This window comes from Ahaetulla prasina, chromosome 7, assembly GCF_028640845.1.
Source record: "Ahaetulla prasina isolate Xishuangbanna chromosome 7, ASM2864084v1, whole genome shotgun sequence".
In the NCBI taxonomy this organism is placed as follows: domain Eukaryota; kingdom Metazoa; phylum Chordata; class Lepidosauria; order Squamata; family Colubridae; genus Ahaetulla; species Ahaetulla prasina.
In genome coordinates, this window is record NC_080545.1 from 66,509,670 (window position 1) to 66,535,672 (window position 26,003).

Sequence of the window (26,003 nt, forward strand, 5' to 3'; positions counted from 1 at the left end):
AATATTGGGTGGTATTTAGTATTGTTTGCAAGTTTAATGGTGTCATAAAATCACAATAAATAAGAGCTATTAAAATATTGCTAACTTTAAGCACGAAGAAAATTAGCAATCACTATGACATGAATTCACAGAGGAATAAAAAAAATCAAAATTAGAGAAGTATGCCAAGAATCCACTAAAAGCTTTTCAGTCCATTAGCTATAGTTATCAAGATTGTGTTCTCCACCAAAAAAAAAAAAAAAGTGGGGGGGAGAGGAGTAAAGGTTTCCCATGTCCAGTCATGTCTGACTCTAGAGGGTGGCACTCATCTTAGTTTTTTAGCCAAGGGAGCCAGCATTGTCTAAAGAGGCTTTTGTGGTCATGTGGCCAACATGACTATACACCGAAGTGCACAGAATGCCATTACCTTCCTACCAAAGTGGTATCTATTTATCTAGTTGCATCTGCATGCTTTTGAATTGTTAGGTTGGCAGGAGCTAGAGCAAGAATGGAAGCTCTCCCCATCTCAGACTTTCAACCTTCTGGTTGAGTACTAGAGTATTAATTCAGAGTAATCCATTATTGGGGAAAATTGAAAGAATTTTTTTTTAGGAATATCACTTTGAGCATTCAGCATCAATGAATAAGTTTTTGTGCTAAAGCAAGTTAGTTAAATTAGCAGACTACATGTTAATATGTGCGTGTGCACATATGAATGACAAGAATACAAATGAAATCCAAAGTGTCAAAGCCTTAGCAGCAAAGCAAGGAAACCAAATCCACATGGAACTTCATTAATTGGGTATGGGGATTGGGGATTCCTCAATTAAGGAAAATTTAGAAAATAAAGAATTAGGATACAGAATCTAAATAAGCAAAATTACGACACTGATTTATGAATTAGTATGCTAACGTGGTGTCTATGAATTATTTGAAACTTTTTCCCCCAAAATGCAAAATTAAAAAACTAAATGTCCTTTTCCCAAGTAAGCCTATTACTAAAACATCCATCCAGAATTCTTTCACACCAAGAAACAAAATCTATAAATATGAACAAATTTCTTTCAAAAAATAATGAAAGCAAATAAGCAATTATTATAACAGACCATAAGGGAATAAAATAACAGAAAAACTGCTTAAACAATTTGTATTCTTTTTCATTACAGAAAGTATTTAAAAAATGTTTATTCTATCAGTATTTATCAGGACCAAGAACAAAGTATGACATGTGGCGTTATTTCTGAACAGTTTCATCTATTGTTCTTCATCTAGAGACAGATGTTTGCTAGACTAAAGCAATCATCTACTTAACTATAGATATATTATGGGAACTGCTGAGGAGGAGCAGTTTTAATCCTCCTATGGCCTATCAAATTTTCCAAGCTCTCCTGCCTCTTTGCCCTCCTTCCTGGGAAACCGGACTATATTCCACCATAGTATTTAAGTGGGGCAAATATATTGTAAACCAGTGGTCACCAACCGGTGGTCCGTGAGAAAATTTTGGTGGTCGGTGGAGAAATCTTCGTATTTTTGCCAGTTCACCCTGGTGGAGGAGCTGTGATGCAAGCGGGCCAAAACAGTGATTGCGATGGCTGAAAGCTGCAGGACCGAAGCACTACTTGCATTTGTGCAGCATCAGCATTCCGCCTTGGTATATTTGCCCAGCCGGTGGCTGAAGCGGCGTGGGAAATTGGCCGGGCTGATGGAATGCTGATGCCGCGCAAAATGAAATAAAGGAAAAGAGACAGAATGAAAGAGAGAAACAGAGAAAGAGAATAAAAGAGAATAAGAGAGAATGAGAGAGAGAGAGAGCGCGCGAGCGAGCACCACCTTCTTGGAAGAAGTGCATGGGGGCCAAAGGGAGATGTCTTGCATTAAGTATCGAACCCTCCACCTCCATTTCGCGAGGTTGGCGCAGCAGCAGTGCTCCTTCCTGGAGCGCCTTGTTTCTCCGGTGCATTCCGTCCCCCCTCCTGCTTCTGCCCGCCTCCTCCTCCTCCTCCCGGAGTCTCTGGGCTGCTTACTCAGCCAGAGGGAAAACTCAAAGGGCGCTCCGCTGCCCAGTTTGCCCGCCTCCCCGGTGATGAGGGCTGCTCTTAGCAGCTCTTGCTCAAAGCCACCGGGCTCTGAAAGGGACACGCAGAGAATCAGAATTAGAGAGAGAGAGAGAGAGAGAGAGAGAATAAGAGTGAATGGGGGGGAGAGAGAAAGAGAGAATGAGATTGAAAGAGTGGGGGATAGAGAGAGAGAACGAGAGGGGGGAGAGAAAGAGAGAGAGAGAATCGGAGAGAGAGAGAGAGAGAGAAAGAACGAGAGGGGGCAGGGGGAGAGAAAGAGAGAATGAGAGGGGGGGAAGAGAAAGAGAGAGAAAGAATGGGAGATGGGGGGGAGAAAGAGAGAAGAGGGACAGTGCCTGAAGGCCCCCATCCTGTCACTGGGAGTCCAGGCGCTTCAGCAAGCAAAGTGCTGGATTCGTATTAGTGGTCCGCAGAATTTAAAATTATGAACTTGGTGGTCTCTGAGGTCTAAAAGGTTGGGGACCCCTGATGTAAACAACTGTAAGAAAGAACTACTTTGTAACTAGAAATATAGCTTATTTTTTTAACTTTGTCTTCATATTAGATTGGATTCTACAAAGTATACACAAAACCTTTTTATATGTTCGGTATCTTACACTTTTTCATTTTATGATTTTAAAATGTTTAAAACATAAGTTTGACAAATTCAGACTAAAAAGTAGAGACATAAGAAATGCATGAATACTTTTGCTTTTTTAAAAAAAGCTTACACAACTTGACACAATATTAAAAATACATAAACATGAAGTAACTTTGATAATCTTTTATCAAAATCTTCAAAGGTATCCTACTTAAGTAGTCCTAGCTTTTAATAAAATGGGAAGGTTAGTATTCAGAGAAAACAGAATTGTATAGCTTTAATTATTACCATGTTTCTCCGAAAACATGACCCACCCCAATAATAAGCCCAACCCTAATTTTTGGGGGTGGGCCTAATATTACCCCACCCCGAAAATAAGCCCAGGGGGATAGGCGTGGCCAGCACGAATGGAGGCACAGGCAGAACTGTCTGGTTGCAGCTGCAGCCCGCTGGCCCCTTGGGGCAGCGCAAATACTGCTTTTGCCCTTCTCTTTCTGGGAGCAGCGGTTCTACTAGTTGGGCCGCTTCCCAGAAGCCAGCAGTTCTACGGCCAGCTGTCTTGCTTTTTCCCTCTTTTTGGGAGGCTCTCGGGAAGCTTTTTGGCCAATGGGAGGAAAATGGGGAGGGGGATTTTTCTGCCTGCCATCCTTCCCGCAGACTATGATGAGCTTGAGGAATGGATGACAGGCAGGAAAATTTCCTTCCCCATTTTCCTCCCATTCGCTAAAAAGCCTCGATTCTGAACGCTGAAGGTTCAGAATGGAGGCGACGGTACACCCATGGTGCGTCCAGCTCACTGAGTCTGGCCTGCTGCACCTCAAAAAATGTAAGACCCCCTCGAAAATAAGTCCAAGTGCTTATTTTCAAACCTAAAAGAAAATAAGACTTATTTTCTGAGAAACACAGTAGTACAAAACATGTTCAGAAATGATCTGGTCATAAATGGTGAGATGACATATTATTATTTAAATAAGTCATGAAGAAGCCTCAAAGAATCTCTTCAGTCTCAGTAAAATAAGAAACGAAGTGATAAATGAGTTTAGAGGCAAATTGATGTATCTTATAGTTACAGCTTTTACACAGGACTATATTTCTTTTCAGTATAAGCATGAAGCATTTTAAGTCACATTGGGTATGATCACATCTCAGCAGGTAACAGTTTCTAACCCACCTCTTAGTTAATGAAGCTTGTCTAGAGGCTATCTTTACATTTTTAATAAATCATCATAGTGTAATAATAGTTACAACAATAAATGCAAATTACATGTTATATAAATTATTTAAAACATTTATTTCTGTTTAATGTTAAAAATGGATTGTAAACCAGAGAGCTAAAATGATTATGTTGGAAAACAAACATCAAATTCCCATGAAAAGCACCTCTTGAATTTAATATCCTAGCAGTGGATCAAAGAGCAAATTGGATTTCACTAAGAAAAAGTGCCAACATATATATTAGATAACACGAAAGGACTTCTTTTGATATTTGAAGGGATGCCTTCTGTAACTAATTTGGTTGTTCTTCATGGTATGTTTATGAAATTGACTCATGGATGGAAAAAAAAAAGATTTCTCAGATAAAATATTGTTGAGGCTGATTGGCTCCTACTTCAAAAGACAGAATTCTGTCATAAAATCAAAAGGTGCTTCATCACAGTATTAGTTTAAGGGTGTGCACAATTATGAAACCACATTATTGTATGTTTGCTATTGTTATTTCTACCCTAAAATATTTTACCTTATTTTTCAATTAAATTGTATAGTTTATATATTATATTGAAGGTGGAAAAAATTCTGAAGTGTTTTTTTTTTTAATATTTCAAAAACGTGGCATTTTAACACGGGTGTGGAGACTTGTTATACAGCGTCTATTATCTGATTCTGTAAAATTCTTAACTGTCACACCATGAACAATCTGGAAATTTTTCAGATAATCCCAGATAAAGCTCTTTGAAGTTCAATCATTTTGTAAGTAAGGCAGATGTTACCAAATTCAAGATCTACCTATCAAATAAACACAGTTAATGTTTTAATCAAGAGTGAAATGATTTACATTTCATCATGGTTAAGTGTCCAGATATCCAGAATCAAAAACTGTTCTAGAACATAGAACTGTGCTTAATTCTAAGAATTTATTTTCTTTCCAGCATTGGTTAGAGTCTTATTTCTGGGTTTGTTTTGTCTGAATAAGATCATCACATTTTAGTTTTTTAATTTAAGTGACTCCAACATCAGGTGTGAATATATTTGTGGGAATTATGGTTAATGGGAACAATGACTCCCATAGATTCAGGATTTATGTTTCAAAAGATAGGTCGTGCTCACCCTGTGAATTATAATATCAGCTAGGCATTTCAGTTTGGTTAATTTAGAATTTTTCTCCAAGCCATTCAGCAATTATTCCCAATAAATTAAAGAGCTATTCGTAATTCCCAATAAATTAAAGAACTATTAAACCTGAGAAGAAATAGGGTTAAATTTTGCTTTTTCTAAATCACAACCACTTTATTCAATTAAAAACAATTATTTTTAGGCACTGTGGTCCAGAAAGTTAGAGACTGCAAGTTCTAATCACGCCTTAGTCATAAAGCTAGCTAGCAGAGCTTGGGCCAGTCATTTTGTCTCAGCATTTGGAAGGAAGCAATAGGAAACCATTCTGAAAAAGCTTGCCAAGGAAACTGCAGGGACTTCTCTAGGCGGTCTCCAAGAATTGAACATAGCTGAATGGAAAAACAAATGAAAATAAAGTAGCACTCTTCAAAGACTGGAAGAACAAAACATTTTCCTTTTATATTGTAGAAAAAAAAAAGTTCTATATTCAGTTAACACAATAGTACTTTACATAAGAATAAGGGCTTTATTATAAGGATAAACCTGGCTGGGTGACTTTGGGCCAGTTACCCTCTTTCAATCCAACTCACTAAGTTGCTTTTGCAGGTAAAATAGGAGGCAGAAGTTGCATTAGGTATGTTCATTGCTTTGATATATATATATATATATATATATATATATATATATATATATATATATATATATATATATATATATATATATATATATATATAGGTCTTTGAGCTCCGTGTAGATTGGAAGTGTCTTGGCGACGTTTGACCAAGTCTCATTCGTCATCTTCAGGCTTCAGCTCGTGCTTTGAGCAGAAGCTTCGTGCTTTTGCTCCCAGAAGCACGAAGCTGAAGCCTGAAGATGACGAATGAGACTTGGTCGAAACGTCGCCAAGACACTTCCAATCTTACACGGGAGAAAACCCGAACAACCAAAGACCTATATACAAACACCCGTGAAAACCTCAGAAAACAAATATATATATATATATATATATATATATAATAACTGTGGAATATGAAGAATTTTTGTAAGAACTAAATGATTTCTCAAAATAGCAAGGAAAGCTATAGCTTTAGAAAAATTAAAGCTTCTTACCTTTGGTTTTTTGATCTGTGACCTATAAGCAAGAATAAAAACAAAAATCATTCAGTTTTTGTAAATTATCATAGTTTTTAAATATTATTATCTAAAGGTGGAATTCTAAAACATACAGTGGTACCTGCCAATATTAAAATTTCAGTCAGGTAACTCATTATTTCTATCAGTAGAGATACCGGTACTATGTACGCATTTTTAAAAAAACTTTCATTTTTTAATAATGTGATGTAGCTATTATAATGCTGGGCTAGGAGTGGGGAATCCCACATTCAATTCTATTTTGGGTTAGTCAATCTCAGCTCAAACCACCTCACAGAGGTGTTGTTATGGTGATAAAATGCATACCAATCCCAATTAAGCTGACCTGACCTCCTGAAGAAAAGGTCACATATAAAACATATAAACACAAAAGTGAACTATACTATGGAGTGTGGCGATGTAGATTAAATCCTGAAGGTGTTGTTTTTTCACCAAACTATTCAATTCATCAGGAAGCAGACAAAAGATATATATTTAGGATTAAAGAACTAGTACCAAAAGAGAAATCTGTTAATAAACCATCCATATAAAAATTCAATCTCACTTCTCCTAAACTTTGTTCATTTTAATAATAGGAGGGGGAGATATAAACGCAATCTAGTTACTGCAATTTTTAAGTATGCAGGCTATATAAATCACTTAGAGCAGTGGTTCTCAACCTTTTCTTCTGCATGATCCCCCCGCCCTTTAAATACCTTTTGTGGCATGGACCACCAAGGCTTAACTCAAGTTTTAAATCATAACATTTCTTCAAGCCTTCACAAACCCCCTATGATGGTATCATGGTCCCCCAAGGGTCCACAGACTACAAGTTCTAAGTCAGAACCACTGACTTAGACATTTACCAGCATAGTATACCCATAACTACTTTCTCTCCAATCTCAATATGTTATCTTGAATCACAATCCACCTCCTAGTGTAGTACATATGTTACTGTGCGCATGCGGCCCCTGCATGCACCGTCCTCCGCACATGCGCAGCAGAGATCAGCTGGCTGGCGGGAGGCATGCATGCACGCACAGCTGAACTGAACCTGGGCGATGGCTTGTGTGGCATCAGAGAGGGGGCTGAGTGCCACCTCTGGCATGTGTGCCATGGGTTTGCCCTCACGGATATATAGTATGTTTACCAATCATGGTTGGACAGAAGTAGTAACGATAACTTAATTTAGATAGTACAATAAAGTAAACTGGAAACAAAAGGCAGGAAACTGAGTCATTGATAGTGTCATTTATATCATATGATATCATATCATAAATCATTATGATTTAACCACAAACTAGTATGTTACTCTTCCCATAAGTGGGTACAGGGAGAACTTAAAGTGGATTGTTTGATTTTCTTTAATGTATCATACAAATTAAAGACTTGGGAACTCTGTTTTTTTCCAAGAACAAAAAAGTAAGAGAACAAAAGAAAGCAATGACTCCAACCCTCAATTTTGTACAGGCAGTACTTGACTTACAACAGTTCATTTGGTGACTGTTCAAAGTTACAACAACATTGAAAAATGTGACTTATGACCTTTTTCACAGTTACAACGTTTGCAGCATCCCTGTGATCAAAATTCAGACACTTGTATTTATGAAGGTAGCAGTGTCCCAGGGTTACGTGATCCCCCTTTGCAACCTTCTGACAAGTGAAGTCAATGGGGAAGACAAATTCATTTAACAACCGTGTTCCTAACTTAACAACCCCAGTGATTCACGCAATAAAAGTTGCGAGAAAACTCGTAAAATGGGGCAAAACTTATGCCTTATGCACGGTCACTCATGCCCTCGTAACTTCCCGCCTGGATTATTGCAATGCTCTCTACATGGGGCTGCCCTTGAAGTGCACCCGGAGGCTGCAGTTAGTCCAGAATGCAGCTGCGTGGGTAATAGTGGGAGCAACTCGTTGCTCCCATGTAACACCACTCCTGCGCAGTCTGCACTGGCTTCCTGTGGTCTTCCGGGTGCGCTTTAAGATTTTGGTCACCACCTTTAAAGCGCTCCATGGCTTAGGACCCGGGTACTTACGGGACCGCCTGCTGTTACCGTTTGCCTCCCACCGACCCGTACACTCTCACAGAGAGGGCCTGCTCAGGGTGCCGTCCGCCAAACAATGTCGGCTGGCGGCCCCCAGGGGCAGGGCCTTCTCTGTGGGAGCTCCCACGCTCTGGAATGAGCTTCCCCCTAGTTTACGTCAAGTGCCTGATCTTCGGACCTTTCGCCGTGAGCTGAAAACGCACTTATTTATTCAAGCGGGACTGGCCTAAAATTTTATTGGGTTAAGATTTTATTGGGTTATTTATATTTTAATATTTTAATTCGTTTTAAATTTGGCCACTTTATAATATGTTTTTTAATTTCTTTTAATATTGATACTGTGATTTTTACTTGGCTGTACACTGCCCTGAGTCCTTCGGGAGAAGGGCGGTATAAAAATTGAATAAAATAAATAAATAAATAAATAAATAAAACTCACTTAACAAATTTCTTACTTAGCAAGAGAAATTTTGGGCTCAATTGTGGTCGTAAGTCAAGGACTATTCGTATTAAGTTTACTGACTTATTTCTGTTGAAAAAATGGCCAGGAAATCAACATTTGTTCACAACTAAGCTGTATATTTTCATCCAGTGGGGACAGAGATTGTGCAATTGATTTGATTGATATCCAGCTTTTCTGTTCATGGAACCCAGGACTACATAAATTTAAGATAAAACTAAAAATTAAAAATTATTAGATCATTTCAACTTCTATACAATGATTTAAAGCAAAAAGATGGAAAATGTGCTACCATTCAACTATAGTTCTGAACAGTCCAGCTGCTATTAAAGGATGCAGGGAGCTACATTAATAGCATTTGGAAGGCCATATTCCCTGTTCAAAATGCTTTTGCCATATAGTTATGCAATTGTTTATAACAGGGCTGTCAAACTCAATTTCACTGATGGCCAGATCAGCTTTGTATTGTAACTTAGGGGGGCGCCAGGGGTAGGCGTGGCCAGCTTGACGTAACTCATGTTGGGGCCACGTGTGGTGGCCAAGTGCTATGGCAGGACTTTCCTCAGACTGTCCCTCACTCTCATTATCTCCTCCCTCTTCTTCTTTTTCCTTCTCCTTTCTTCTTCCTTACTCTCTTTCCATCTTTTTGTCTTTTCTTTTCCTGTCCCTTTTTGCATGCTCGAAGACAAAAGGGGACACATTTCTCCTTTTGTTTTGTTTTTAGTTAATTTTGCTAGCCCTCTGCCAACGAAAATGGAGCCGGGGGATGGTGGTGGGTGGCTCTGCTGCACATGGCCCTCCCGAGCCCAGTTGTCGCTGGCAGAGGCACTGCAGGCTGGTCCTTTGTTGTTTCCAGGATGGCCCCATGATCTAAACACCTGTGGGCCGGATGTGGTCTGCAGGCCTTGAGTTTGACACCCCTGGTTTATAACATAAGGTGTTATAGTAAACTTTGGAAAATGCGTGAAAATAACAACTAGGTTAGACTCAAAAGATGTCAGGTTAGATAGCACGTAGGAGCTATTTTATACAAATGCTGATGCAGGTACAGTTGAAAAATTAGAAGAATGCAATGAGTAGTTGTTATAAATGCAAAGTAGCTAAGAAAGATAGAGATGGATTACAGGCAGTCCTTAATTTATGACCACAACTGATCCCAAAATTTCTGCTAATACTTGAGTTTTGTCCCATTTTACGACCATTCTTGCCATGGTTATTAAGTGAATCACTGCAGTAGTTAAGTTTGTAATGTGTTTGTTAAGTGACTGGCTTCCAGAGACCGAAGGTCACAAAAGGGGATCACATTACCTGGGAATGGCACACTGCAACTGTCATAACTAGAAGTCAGCTGTCAAGCAACTGAATTTTGATCATGTGACTGTGGGGACATTGCAATGGTCCTAAGTAGCTTTTCAGTGCTGTTGTAACTTTGAATAGTCTCAAAATGAACTGCTTTAAGTCAAGGACTACCTGCATTAGTTCACAACCTTTTGCTAAGAAAAGTAAGAAAATAATAACTGTTTTATTATTACTACATAACTAATAATTAAAATATATTACAATTTACAGATATAAATTCTCTAGATTTGTTTTTTTGAATCTTTTCTATTCAACTTACCTACTCACAATAATAATTAATAGGTGTTTTTAGATAAACACACAAGCAGAAAAATATACATAGCAAACCATCACTTGGCATCATGAGGTATCTTGTGTACTCAAAGGCTTTTTATTCTGAGCACAAAACTGAATGAAGGCAGGACAAAGTAGAACATGGTAGAGGGCATAGAGGCAGGTATTTTAAGTGAACTGCCGATTATAAAAAATGAATATTGAATGACAAAGAGCCAAAAACCCTTACCTTCTGAGTAGTTTCCTTCTTTTTCTTATCTTCTTTTTTTCTTTTCTTGTCTTCCATTAACTGTTCTTCCTTTTCTTGCTCCTTCTCTCTGTTAAAGTTTAAAATTAGAACTTATTCCTAAGTATGTGATCTATTCCCAAAAAGAGTCTAATATATTGCAATATTGACTCTATATTATGTGAATAGAAATGCTTTAATCAATTATAGAGTTAGCTGCTCTAAAATAAAACTTTGATAGAATTGCTTAATTCATTTCTATAGCATCCTTCCTACACGCCATGTATATTAGAAGCATGAAGAAAAAATAACTTATGCAGTTTGTATTGTCTTAATTTCAAATTGATTTTTAAAACTGTCAGAAGTTAAAACTGGAAACATAATTAGTACTTATTTTTGTGAGATGTTTCTCCATCAATGTATATACTACCTTCAGGCAAATATATTTCAATAGGAAATATGCTCCTAACATGACTTTCAATCCCCAATGTCACCAGGATTCTCCTCTTTAATATCTAAATGGTACCACTAAAAATAGATTTATTTTTATTTATATATTGTTTAATTTTACTATATCCTACACTATTTAAAAATATATTTAATGATATGAAACAACTGAACAAGCCAGTAAAGCAAAATAGCAGCAGCTGGGGCAGGATAGTGGCGGTAGAGAAGCCACAAAAATATGCCTGCCCCGAGTCTGACATAACACAGAAAAGAGAATCTCTTTTTTAAAGTATGCAGCTTCACAGAGAAAATTTACCTCATGTTGCCACTTCTCTATGGTTCAGTTAAAAGTGCTACCCATCCACCCTTGAGCTGGCAGGCATAACATTCCCTATCAATTCATATCCTACCTCTATTCTTGTTTATTAGCAAGGAACTTGAGTTCTAATTTCAGGTGTGAGATGCATGCATTCCTCCTTTCTGAATACGACTAGAAGATGGGAAACAATCTGCCAATATCAGCACTACTTTAGTGGGCCTCTTGGAAAATCAGCTCCTGGCAGACTTCTTTTCAAGCTAAATCCACTGTGACCCCCTCTGCTATCAGGCAGCCAACAGAGGTGGGGTTGAAGAGTAAAGTTCTCTCCCATTTTATTGGGCAACATTTCTCTCAAGGATATGCTGATTTAGTTAGTACAGACTAAACCTTCTGTCAAAAGCAGCTCAACTAGCAGATGATCTTTGGAGCTGCCCAGTAATGAAAAAAACCACCATTTCTTCCTTTACTGATCTTCCACACCAAGGATTGATTATCTGCCATGTGGGTTTGCTTTGGGTAAGGGTTTACTGTTCTTCCAGAAACTAGACAGCTAATCTGCAGAGTTCAGTAGGTAGGGTATATAGTGGAAGAGCTCAGTGTGAAAACTCCCCCTCTTCTTAAAACAGAAGGCAAGAAAATTGATCCCACTGCATACAATCACTTCGTTCTATTACAAATAGCAACTCACAACAGCGTCTGCACACCATGAAATTGATAAGAGTGTTCTTGTCTTATGGAAGTAAACACCATTTTAATCCTGGAACACCCAAGGGTAGCTTAAGCTACCTCCAATATGGGTTGAGATTCAGATGAAGGCAATATTATAGAGCAGTGGTAGTCAACCTGGTCCCTACCGCCCACTAGTTTTCATGGTGGGCGGTAGGGGTTTTGTCCAATACTGAAGCACTTTCCTTTTTTTTTAATTGACTTTTTAAAAAATTTTCATAATAGCATTATTTAAAAACATTTTCATTAGGTTTTCATAAAATTCCCTGTGACAATTTAAATTTCTGAAAATATACTATTTGTATCACCCGCGCATAAGTTTAGTTCACGTTACGTAAGTGAAGCTAAATGGCGCTATAGTGCAACCACAAACAAAAGAGCCTCATCCCAGAATAGCTTGCGCATCTCCCCCCACACAACCAAGCTGTAACAAAAAAGCAGAGCTGGTAGCCAGCGCCCCCCCCCCAATCCAATCCACGATGTGTGAGAGGCATGCGCAGACGATGATACACGGTACATTACTGTGGAACCGGTGGGCGGTTAGAAAATTTTGCTACTAACAGAGATACAAAAGTGGGCGGTATAAAAAGGTTAACTACCCCTGTTATAGAGGCACACCAGAAAAAAAAAGGGTTGCTAGGGAATGTTTATTCTATACTTGAGATTTTCCTTATTTGAATTGATGTGGACTTCGCAATGTTGCTCAAACAGCAGATGGTCCCTTGAACATTGTAGAGGCTAAAGGGTGACACAGTAGTCCCTGATTTACAATAATTTGTTCAGCAATTGTTTAAGTTATGGTGGTGTTAAATGAAGGGTCTTATGATCACTCCCCAAAGTTACAGCCATTGCAAACCCTCCGGTCATGTGATCGCTTGTCAACTATTTGGATACTTGACAGTCAATCTACATTTACAACTACAGGGATGATTCAACTCTCCCCCACCTATCTCCTCCCAACTATACCTTTTTGGTTTCCTGCATTCGAAGATCCTAGTCACCCTAGCTAACCTTTGCTGTCTTCTCACTCTGGTTGCTGACAAGCATGCGTAGTCTGGTGCCTTGCAAGGCAGCTGCTGATTGCAAAAGACTTTCTTCCAAAGGTCACACATGGCAGTTTCTTTGCTGGAACTGGAGAACAGTTTCACTTGGCCAGCAGCTGCCTTACAAAGGACCCTGTGCAGGCATGCCTTGTCAGCAATGAGAGCAAGAAGACAGAGGTTAGCTGGGGCTGTAGAGAGCAGGGCTGCAGGGATCTCCGAGTTGAGGTACCTGAAACTGTGTGGCTGGGACTCCCTGAGTTTTGCACTATACTGCTGGGTCTGGTTAGGGTGGCTGAAGCTTCCTGGGGCAACTGCAGCTTTTTACTATATTAGTTTACTATATTAGCTCAGGGGATTCCTCTGTGTGTGTGTGTGTGTGTGTGTGTGTGTGTGTGTGTGCGCGCGCACACACACACACACATATATATATCCATGAAAAATATTTCTACTGTTACTTATTTTATCCTGCTGTGCTGTGCTATGTTGATGTTATCATTAATTTAAACAGAAAGAGAGAAAGAAGGAAGGAAGGAATTATACAGGAGAGCGGTATAGAATTTGAAACTCCTGAGAGTAACAATAATACTTATTCTCTATCTACAAATTCCCTATCTTTTCCTAGAATTCTGCTCCACATCTGAGAGTCAGGCAGTTACTTTTTTCTTTAGAAAAAACGAAGTATATAGAAGGGAAACCCTATACAAGTAGATCTATGTCAAGTTAATGATACTGCAGTTGTTGCTTTCTAGCAGAAATCCAAAGAAGCCTCCTTAGCTCCATCTTGCTAGGTATATTACTGGGAAAATAAAATAAAAGAACTACATATTTAATATTACATGTGATAATGGCAGTGAGAATTCTATATGCACAAAATTGGGAAAAACGGAAATATACCTATAGATGAAAATGTAATAAAGAAAATAGATTGTGCTGAAATGGACAGGTTAACGATGAAAATTAAGGATAAAGAGGAAACCGTACTATTTAACTTGGGCCTTATTTTATAAATGGTTAGAGAATAGAAGCAGAAGTTAGTAATTTATAATTAAGGATGATCAATAAAAGTGTGTGTGTGTGTGTGTGTGTGTGTGTCTCTATCTATCTATCTATCTATCTATCTATCTATCTATCTATCTATCTATCTATCTATCTATCTATCTATCTATCTATCTATCTATCTATCTCACACATACAATACCATAAGCAATATTATTACTGGATTATACTTGATTATAGATTAAATTGAATAGGGCGATTAGAAGGGAAGATTACATTGTATGTATTATTTTCATATTATGAGAAAAATGGTTATAATTAGGGTGTGCATAAAACTGTATTTAAAAGAGATGTGATACAGACAGTAAGTACACTGCCGTTGCAGAAATGAAAATGTTATGTATAACAAAGGAAAATGCATAATAAAAACAATTTTAAAAAAAGTATATTTGAAATAAATATAAAAATGGGCTCTTTTACTTATCTTTTAAACACATTTATAAATATCGATTTTTCATTTTTAAGTTTAAATTTAAACACAATTTAAATTGGACAGTCTTCGACATACGATTACAATTGGAACTGGAACTTCTGTCCCTACCTAAGCTAAGAAACTGCTGTTAGGCAAGGACCTCAGGTGTCTCATGTTCTACCACATTCATCTTCGCTTCAACTCCTCCCACTTGCTTATCTTTCTCATTTTTATCCTTTTGGGTGCCCTCAATGCTACATATATCCCTACTGCCCCCTCCATCATCAGACAAGGTGGCAGTTGTTCCCAAGCTGAAGGTTGAGCCATCATGGAAGGTGTTGTGTTGTTTGTAGATTTTACAACCCCTATGCCTGTTTTCCAGGAGTGCTTGCCACACAAATTGCAAAGTGCACAAAGTGTCTCCCAGAAGCCTATGCCCTCCCCCCCCCGTTCTGCCCTCTCCAAAAAATGCCTTTCATAAACCTTCACCAAGACAGCTGACTCTCCTGCCTTGGCTGTTGATGGGAGTGCACCGTACCTTGCCATTCCACTGCCTCCTTCCTAGCCATGCCACTGCCTCCTTCCTAGCTAGCTCTGGCAAGCTCCTTTCAGCAGACAACACTTCATTGTACTGCTGCCCTTACCTTATCCCCAGGCTGCACACTCACCCAGTGCTTGGATCCCAGGCCACCAGCAGGAGGAAGAAGACAACAAAGGTTAGATGTGATCAATGAGAGGTAGTGGTGGTGGGCAGCAGGGGTATGTGGTAGAGTGCATGACAGAGATGAGGAATGATAGGCAGATAATGGGAATTGAAGTGTATCTATTGTCAGGCAGGTGGCCTGATTTTTGATCATGTGATCACAGGGCAATAGTTGTAACTTTGGGCATGGGTTGTAAGTTCCTTTGTTCAGCACTGCTTTAGCTTCAAACAGTCACTGAATTAATGCCCATATGTCCAGTGGATGTCCCAAAGGTGTTTTTTCAAGAGACAACTGGACTTTCTGGTTCCAAGAATGGATGATAAGTGAAACATCTTTAAAAAAATCAACCCAGAAAGTCCAACTGCCTCTTGAAAAAGCACTTTTGGGACAACCATGACCTGGATGATGGAGAATCTCCATAGACATGACCAGTAGATGCTCACATTTACATTATAATTCTTCAGTTCAATTCTTTTACAACTTAATTGTAAACGCAATTTAGAAGCATTAAAACTATTCCTCTTTAACAATAGTTAACAAGTGGTGATAAAAGAAATGTTTTTTTTAAAAAAAAATCAAGAGTGATTATGTCTTTAAGTCTCTTCCCTAGGTTTAACAAAGGTGAGAAACTGTCTTTAACATGGAAAATTTCGGACAATATTCATAGCCTGTTGAATCCTCTATGAATATAGTAAGGACTTTAACAAGCCCTGGCATGTTAAAAAGACAATGTACACAAACACAAGTTGTAGAGAAATTACTTAAAATGAAGAAGGTTCCATTTTGATAAAGCCACAGGGTATTGGAATACCAAAATTTACAAAGCTTGCTGCAACTAGCGAGACAGAAATTCATGAAAGAACGTTTGTCAGCTTATTGCTATATATTGATCTTTCTCATAGGTTATTTTAAAATCTACCATCACGGATCTTTCCTTTTTTAATAATAAATTTATTAAAAATTACAATTACAGTAAAAACTAATACAAATTTAAAAAATAAAAAAAAAAGAAAAAAGAAAAAGTGCAAAAAAGAAAAATTTCTTTTTATTTATAAACAAATTCATAAAGCCTTGTTATTTCAGTTCTGATGTCAACAAAAAGTCCATTAAGGGTTACTAGAGGTAACAAAAATATACCTTTTAACCTTGATCAGATAAACCAACTTTATGTACCTTCCTTTTATTGAACAATCTTTATCTTTACTGCCTTCCAATAATGTCTTAGAATTTGATTTTCCATTTTTCTTTTGTCCCATCTCAAAAAATTCTTCAAAGCTTTAACAAGCCCCTTTTGTAAATCCAATATAGAAAAATTATAGAAAAATTATCCAGATCATTCTCTTGGCTTGTTATTTGCATATCTTTTTTTAATTACTAAGACATCTGCCTGGTTTGTTTGTTTTTTATATATCCAGTGCAGCATATTTTTCCATGTCAGTTTTGTAGCCTGTCTCTTTAAATTCACTTTCAAACCAATGTCAATCTTGTCAGGTAGGGTTGTTCTATCTATAGAGGAAGACACTTTTAAAATTAATTTCTTCATCTACTGTTCAAAACTATCCTTCAATTATTCAAAATATTAAATGTAAAAATATTTTGCTTCATTCCATACTTGTAATCTATCTTTTCATTCTGCAGTGGTCATGAATTCAATTCTCCAATCCTTGAATTCAATACTCCTTAATCCTTCCTTATAAGTCTCCATCATAGATCTTTCCAAACATAGCAAGCTGAATAGAAATATATTTCAGTTCCCAGCCAAGCTCCTCACAACAATTAATTTCTCTTATTCTCAGTTCACAATAAGGTCCGTGAGGTCTCATCATTTCTCTGAATCAGTTAACATTTGTGTAATTTTTAAATTAGTCACAGCTATAGTTTTACCAAATAACCTTTTATGTCTTTACAAACTGTAAAACTTATTTGAGCTAATGGAATAAAGCAAAACATTCTCAGTGCACTATGTGGCATGTGTTTATGTATGTGTAAATTTCACACTATAAACACTTTTGAATCTTTGCAACTATTCTGAAGATAGAAACAAGGTACTTGTAAAAATACAGCTGCAGAAATAAAGAGGCACTATCTAATTTCTTACTAATGTGATATGGTATTTTATAGAGATTGAACAGTAGTCTGAATACAAAAAATTGTAATTTTATTCATAATAAGTATGGTAATAAGCATTAAATATGGTTATAATAATGTATTTAATCGCACGTTTCTAACATGGTGTATCTGTGTCAAATGCATCTCACTGCAGTGTCCAATGATAGTCAGCCAGCACTGATGGATTCCAATTGCCCTGATACCATTTTTTCCACTCTGGAAATATTCTTATGAAGCCTTTCAGCATGTTCATCACTGAGTTTTGGGAAAGAAGTCCAAGTGTACATGCAGAAAATGAAACTTTAGTGACATGTTGCACTTCATGGCCTTGTATGCTGTAAGAAGTTTGTCAACCAGCTGAAATGTAGTTTGGTACATTTTAGTTGCCAGGAAAATTTAACTACATCCTTGAATGCTTTCCAGATGCTTTTTTTCTGGCCTAACAGATCTTTATTCCACTTGTCATGTCTGCTCTGATGGACCAACAAAAATGCCTTCCTTAACTTGGCATTAGTTATTCTTGGAAACATCCATCTCAAATAATGAAAATTTTCACCTTCCTTGTTCATCACATAAACTTTTTCATCAGTCCTAGTTTACGTGAAGCACAGGCAAAAATATCTTTGTCATATTATATGTGCCACGTTTTTCAGTTCTAAAACCAAATTTTTCAAAGTGGCTATTTCTTATTAATGTGACTCTCTTGCATGGCTGTCTCATTCACATATGTAACAACAGTACTTGGTATATCCAAGCTGCATTTCAAGTACCATAACCTCCACTACTTTTAGATCTCCAGATATTCTATTTGATATACAGGATGTACTTAAACAACAGTTCTATGTATTCATATATTTCTTTCCTGTGTGCAGTCAACAGATACAGAATATATACTGCTGTTGTGTAAAAAGATTTCTATAAAATGGTATAAGTGAGACTAGATTGCAGGTTATTTTCGTGGTTAGCAGCCAAAAATTTGTAAGATACAGTTAAAAGTGTTCAGGAAGCAAAATCTTTATTGTCTAGGGATATTCCTATGGAGTTCTTTGAATTTCTCAGCCTAGAGAAAATACCTAGGACTAAAGGAGTGTTGCCTTGCTGGTAGTGACCATTATGGAATGAATGCTGCAAACTTTAATGATTACATGGATTATAGCCTATGAAAACAGAATTAATAGATTAACCCATTGTCAGAAGACTGACAAAGTTAACCTCTAATAGGATAGTTATCTCAATATAGATTTTATTTTCACAACAGAACATAAATACAAATGTGTATATAGATTAAGGTTAGAATTTCAAAGAAAATACTGTTGTTATTAATATAGGAGAACTGGCTTTTAAAACCAGGGAAATATTTAAAGGCACACCTCTTCCTACATATTCTTCCTCTTTTTTTGAATACTGAAAGTTTTCAAAATATACTATGGCCACATCTCCAAATATGATATACAATTTGCTGTATGTCAGAAAAAGTGTACATATACACAAACTGTATCAAGCTCAACTTTTATATAATAAAAATGGAGAACCAGAAATATCTAGAAAATAGCTATAAACAGGACTCTGAAAAATTTGATTACTCAAAAGTATAATTCCTCTCTTTTATCAAGAACATCAAGTTCAAATTCTACAAATTGATGCAAACCATAGTGATATTGCTCCTTCTACTGTTGTATATTACTATAGTAATAGTTGAAAATTCCAAAGAATTTTTTTCAATTAATTTAACAGGTAGTCTTTGTTTAATGACCACTCATTCAGCAATCAAAGTGACCGCTCGTTCAGCAACCAAAGTTACAACAGCATTGAATGAATGGTACTTACAATTGGTCACTGAAGTTCCAGCTGTTCTAGCAGTCTCGCCTGCAGTCATGTGATTATGATCTGGGTGCTTGGCAACCAGCTTGCACTTGTAATGATTGCAGTTTCCTCAACTTTTGTGACCTTTGCTCCCAGCTTCCCACAAGCAAAATCAATGGGGAAACAGTCAGGGAAGATTAGAAATCTCTTTGTTGTTTGCTTCCTTCCCCACCTAGCAGCAGCCATCACCAGTTCTACCACACTCCTGGGCTGCCTGCACACCCTTCTCCCAGCCCTGTCAAGAGTAGCTACTGATGCACTCTTCCCTGCTGGCAGCAGCCTCCTCAGGGCCCCCGCAGCTTAATTGCCTACCTGTAAAATATGTGGGATTTGCTTAACAATCTGTGAACCCTTAACAACAGCAAGAAAAGGTGCTAGAATTTTTGTTGCTAAGCCATGTAGTGATGCAATGTCATCTTTATGACTGCATTACTTAGCAAAAAATTCATATCCCAATTATTGTCATTAGCCAAGGACCATCTGTAAAGTGTGCATAGATCTACTGGTTAATATAAGGAAGTTAGCTGACAGCCAATTCCTGATTTTGCTTTTGGAAAAATTCTTCCCTTCACAAAACTATTCAAATTCTCATGTTTTGTTAATTAACTAATTGCATCGGCCTTGGGAACCCCTGAGGCAATATGAATCTTGTCCTGTTATCTGAATCAGCAGTAGTGTGGCTGCTTTGTCCTTTGCACAGAGGAGAAAAGTAAGCAGACAAGCAACAGGGAACAGGTTTTGTGTGGGCTAATGGTCAAAGCAGAGATGAGAACAGGAAGTACTGAGGGGATAGATGTACAGCTGGCAGGTAAGAAAACAGATAGGCAGGACAGGAAAAAGGAGAGGGAAGGAAATAAGAGTAGGTAGTACAGGGTCCATCAAAATTTAATACCAATATTTTAGAGGATTCCAGAGGCATACAGAGGTCTATCTGTTCTGGACTAAATGAGACAGATAATCAACCATTGGCAACAATAACTTTTCTTCAGTATTTCTGCATAGTATAAAATAAGAACAGAAACCTATAACTATATTTGATCATATTCAAAAACTTTAATCCGTTTAATGTTAGAATTGATGGTCAAACTTAAATCTTTTGTGGCTGATAAGGCTCTCTGAATGGATAAAAAATGCTGTGGAATCATTACTGATAGCCTGCACCACCGTGCAGAGTAACAGGCATTTTGAAGATCAAAACTGATCAATTAATGTCTGTTACTATTGTTCTAAACTGGCTGACAGTGTACATGGCTTTGCAAAAAAATGCTAATACAATTCTTTCTCCCATCTAACAGAGTGGTGGTGGATAGAAAAGATTTAATCCTTTGAACATCTGTTTTCAGGACAAGGACTAGATTTATGAGATTTTTTTTCTATATTAAGTTATAAATGATGCATTCTTTTTTATTAGTTGATTCATTGATTACATTTTTGAACTAGAACAACTAGAAGAAGGCAAAAAAATAATACCGTGTTTCCCCGAAAATAAGACCCTGTCTTAAATTTTTTTGAACCCTGAAATAAGCGCTTGGCCTTATTACCATGCGCACAAAAGCCCGAACTGGCTTAATATCAAGAATGTCTTATTTTGGGGGAAACAGGGTAATAACATCTTTTTCAAGATTTCTTTCAATATGTGTGCTTCAATGGACAGGAAGAAGTCATATGTTTATTTGCAGTGTCCATGAAGTTGTAAAAGAGAAAGAAGCTCTTTCAGGAAACAAAGTCTGCACTAACAAGGAGAATATAAAGTATTACAAACTCTAGCAGAAAGTATAAGGTATAGAATAAAAACTACAAAATAGAATAAATACACAACAAAAAAGAAGGGGCAGGGAAGAATAGGAACAATTCTAAACATATTTAAATGAGAAAACCAACCAGTGAAGGGACAGACCTATATTTCATACTGTAGAGAAGCTCCTTTTATGATTGGTTTTCTGAATGGAAGGTATATTTGAGTGAGGATGATATGGGGATTGCAAAGAAAATGGATTACAGTAATTGTTTGCATCTATCTTTATTACAGAAGATACAAACAGATACCTGAAGCCATATTGATTTTCTTAAGGAAATTTGAACAACTAAAGCAAACTGAGGTAATATATTTTAAAACATCCTGGGAAACTACACTTGTAATAAATAATTGGGTCTAATGGCACTCATCCAAGAATTCCTAAAGAAATTAAACATGAAATTGTAGATCTAGTAGCAAAAAAATAAAAAAAGTAATTTTCGTCATTAAAATCAAGCCCAGTATCAAAAGCTTAGAAGATACCAAATGTGAATACCATTGGTGAATACCAAAACAGAAATCTAGGAAAGGTTAAGTTATTAATCATTCAACTTAATATCTTTCCAGACAAATGGTAGAAATGCCATTTGAAGAGGGAAAAAACCCATGATACATAGAAACAACATTGCTGAAAAAAATCAGCACGAATTCTGCAAATTCTGCATAAATCCTGCCTCAACACCTTTTTAGTTTTTATAGAACTGATGGATGGGGGTGACCTTTTCAAATTCTAATCTTTTGACTAAGTTGCTCATCAAAGACTCTTTTGCTGATTTAGCAATAATGGTCTTGATTGTTGGGTGAATTGGTGAAGTTTGCAGGATACCAAATTATTCAAGGTGATAAAACTGATTTCAAAAATTATTTTTTCAGGTGAATATTCAGAAAATTCAATTGTCTGAAAACCCTTAAATGATTAGGAATTAGGTCATTTTAAAGACTGTTCTCCATTAATAATCTCCCACATTTTAAGAATAATCAAAAGCAAACAGATTTTTACAAAGCAAATTAACTAAAAGTATAAATGGATTGCTTTTTATTTTTTCATACAGACATGCCAGAGGAGGTGGAGGAGAGGAAACAAAATATAAGAGCCCAACTCTAAACTTCAGGGAACATGGAATATTAAGAAGCATAAATATATAGCAAATCTCAATCCACTGAAAAAGGAAATGAAATGATTAAAAAACGACATCTTGGTTACAAGTAAACTGAGGTGGACTGGGAGTAAACATTTTCAGACAGACAATCACACTCAGGACATGAAAAACAAACAAGGAATGATGCTGCTTTCGTAGTTATGAAAGCTATAGGAAGAACAGTACTTGGCTACAATGCAATCAATGAATAATAGTGATTAAATTCTGTGTACAACCTTTAATATAGCAATAGCAAGAGCATTTACCTTATGCCTCCCATCGACCCGTACGCTCTCACAGAGAGGGTCTCCTCAGGGTGCCGTCCGCCAAGCAATGCCGGCTGGCGGCCCCCAGGGGGAGGGCCTTCTCTGTTGGAGCACCTACGCTCTGGAACGACCTTCCCCCCAGTTTGCGCCAAATATCTGACCTTCGGACCTTTCGCCGGGAATTAAAAACTCACTTATTTATTCAAGCGGGATTGGACTGATTTTTTAAATTCTAAATTTTAAAGTTTTAATCCTTTGTAATTTTATATGGGGTATTTTAGGTTAGGTCAATCTGACGGTTTTAATTCGGCCATTATGGAATAGGTATTTTAAATTGATATTTTAACTTTGTATATTTGCTGTTTTTATTTTTGGCTGTACACCGCCCTGAGTCCTTCAGGAGAAGGGCGGTATAAAAATTTAAATAAATAAATAAATAAATTTAGATGGGGTATTGGACTTACCTGGTCGTTGGGTGGATATAGCATCCAGGAATGGGTTGATCTCGTCTGTTTAGCTGATTGGACTGAGTCTGTCAGAGCTGTTAGGACATTTCTCTGTTGCTAGGGCTCCCCAGCTTTTGGTGATGACGAAGTGACGTTGTTCTCTAAGATCCTTTTCGTCCTGGACCAAGGACCAGGCGGTCTTAAGGGTGGGGCTGGATGCTATCTCCACCCAAAGAGAAGGAACGTATCACATAAGAACAATGACCCTTCTCCATAATGGTGGAAATAGCATCCAGGAATGGGACATACCAAAGCTGCCTGTCCTACATGTGGGAAGCAATCTGAAGTCCCCGTCCCCCCCGTATGGACACACTGAAGCACTCTTTGTCTAAATGCCGCCTCCGCCGAGGTGAAGATGTCCAACTTATAGTGCTTGATGAAGGGGGAAGGAGAGGACCAAGTTGCTGCACAACAGACCTCCTCTATAGAGGCCTCTGTTGCCCACACAGCAGTCGTAGCCACGCTCCGGGTGGCATGTGCAATAATCCGGGAAAGTCTTGGAAAGGCCTGCAGTTCATAGGCCTTGGCAATGGTCGACCTAAGCCACCGTCAAAGTGGTGACCCTGTTGCCCAACATGGCCGGCTGGAACAAGACAAACAGGGACCCTGTTTTCCTCAGGTCAGCAGTCTGTTTGACATAGATGCGGAGGGCCCTCCTCACATCCAAGGTGTGACACCTTTTCTCCAAAGGGTGGACTGGGTGAGGGCAGAAATTAGGCAATATCAGTTCCTGTGTCCTGTAGAACCAGGTGTTCACCTTCGTATGAAGGAAGGATCCAACCGCAAAGTCACTCCATCTGTGTGAATGACACACAGGTCCTGTCTCACATCCTCCTGGTAGATGTAATAGCCATGAGGAACGCCACTTTACATGTCAGGTAGCGCAAACTGGCTGATCTTAACGGCTCGTATGGGGCCCTAGTGAGGGAGTTCAAGACTTTAGACAAGTCCCATGTAGGGTACCTGTGCACCACGAGGGGGACATAGATTGGTTGCACCAGATTGCACTCAGAATCTGAGGACCATGGGATGCTGTGTGAGAGACTCCAGCGAGCCACACCAAGACGATGTCACCACTTGCCTCCTGATGGTGTTAGTCGACAGTCCTTTATCTAGCTCATCCTGGAGAAACTCCAGGATTTGGGCTATCGTCACCTCTATGGGAGAAATACTTGTCTAGGCACACCAGGTACAAAAGGCCCTGCAAGTGGCATTGTATACATGTTCAGTAGAGGGTCTCCTGGAGGCTTGAATTGTTTTGATGACGCTGGAGGAAAACTTGTCCTCCCTCAGAGCGCTTCACTCAAGTGCAGGGAATCAGGTGGAGCCACTGTGGGTCCTGGTGGACCAATGCCCCCTGGCTGAGGGAGGCCTCGCTCTGAGGCATCCTCCAAGGTTGAGCCACCGAGAGGTTTATGAGGTCAGCAAACCAAGGTCTTCTGGGCCAGTGTGGTGCCAGAAGTAGAACCTCTGCCTTCTCCTCCAGGATCTTCCATATCACCCTTGGAATAAGAGGAAGAGGAGAGAATGCATACAATAACCCTGGAGGCCATGGGCTGTGGAGAGCATCAACTCCCTCCTCCCCTGGTGCCGGGAACCTGGTGTAAAACCTTGGTAGCTGAGAATTGTCTGGGGTGGCAAACATATTCACCTCCGGGAGACCGAAACAGTCTGTCAGTTCCCGGAAGAGGGATGGGTGACAGTGAGGCGCTCTGGCTTCTTGAACTGGCAGCTCTTGGTGATAGCTGGGGACATCCACCAGTTGAGGGACCGGATCACCTCCTTCAGGAAGCTGACCTTGGTCGGTGAGCTGCTCCTGCCTAACCTCTGGAAAGTTAAAAAAAACCATTGAAGATCTCTAGTGTGCAGGCGTGCCCACAGAATGATGTTGTGAGTTGGTGGACACCATTTTTCCTAGCAGCTGGGAGAGCAGGGCTAAGGGAACTGTTCTCTCTCTCTCTGGACTCGGCCTGCTAAGTCTCTGAGGCTAGTCCGCCTTTCCTGTGACGGATGCACCTTGCACTCACTAGTATCTATAACTGATCCCAGGTGGAGCAGTCAGCAGGTAGGCTGCAAATGATTCTTCTCCATATTAATGGCGAACCTATGGTGTCTTGGTACCTGGATAGTGACCCGTAGGTCCTCCTGTGCCTGGAAGCCAGAGGAGGACTGGATCAGGATATCGTCCAGGTAGCACTGGACATGCATGGGCAGGGACTGAAGATGAGCCACCGATAATTTGGTAAACACCCTTGATGCTGATGATAGGCCGAATGGCAGGGCCCTGTATTGGTAATGGCTGCCCGCATAATGAAACCGAAGATATTGCCGGTGTAGTGGCAAAATGGGCACATGTAGATAGGCCTCGGTTAAGTCAATGGATGTGAGGAAGTTGCCTGCCCGAATGCCCCCCAGGATTGATTGAAGTGACTGCATCTTGAACCACAGGTATACAAGATGGTGGTTCAAATTCTTGAGGTCCAGAATAGCTCTCCACCTTTCCAAGGACTGGGGGATCACAAAAAAGATCGAATAAAATCCCTGCCCTTGCTGGCCCTCTGGGACCTGCTTGATGGCTTGAATATCCAGCAGGTGTTGTATGGCAGATTCCATGAGGGCCTTCCTTGAAGGATCATTTGACATTGGGCAGCGGATAAAGAACCTCGGGGGTGTGGAGAGAAATTCTAGAGAGAGGCCTGACCTCACCATCTTCCTAACCCAAGTGTCCGATGTAATTGCCTCCCGTCGGTTGACAAAAAGGGTCAAGCGACCCCCAATGGGAGGGTTGGACGTGCAGTTACTTGGGTTGATGAAAGGACCCAACCTCCACCACCACAAAAGGGCCGCCTTGATTGAAATTGTCATCCCCTGGCTAGCCTATCTTAAAAGTTGTCACTGCTGCTTCAGGATGTCGTTCCAATGGGGACAGGGATATCAGGCAGCTGAGTCCCCAGCCCAAAAGGAGGGCCGGCGAAGGTATGGGAAGCGGCGAAAATTACCCCATCTCTGCAGTGGGCAAGAACTTTCTCTTATCTCTGGACTGCACTAATATTTGGTCCAGAGAATACCCAAACAACTTCTCCCCTATGAAGGGGGCTGAGGCCAATTGCCATTTGTGGCAGGCATCTGCCTGCCAGTGTCATAGCCAGAGTA

At 39.0% G+C, this 26,003-nt stretch overlaps 1 protein-coding gene across 10 annotated transcripts in view; it reads right to left on the reverse strand.

The window, feature by feature from the left end:
* The window catches only part of TNRC6B (trinucleotide repeat containing adaptor 6B), a 132,904-nt gene that overhangs the window by 57,875 nt on the left and 49,026 nt on the right, over window positions 1-26,003 (reverse strand). For all 10 annotated transcript variants that reach the window (XM_058190408.1, XM_058190415.1, XM_058190417.1 and 7 more), the window contains 2 exons: window positions 10,469-10,556; window positions 6,079-6,100 (listed from right to left, as the gene is read on the reverse strand). In XM_058190408.1, the coding sequence (XP_058046391.1) occupies window positions 6,079-6,100; window positions 10,469-10,556 (110 nt within the window). The remainder of the gene's footprint in view (window positions 1-6,078; window positions 6,101-10,468; window positions 10,557-26,003) is intronic.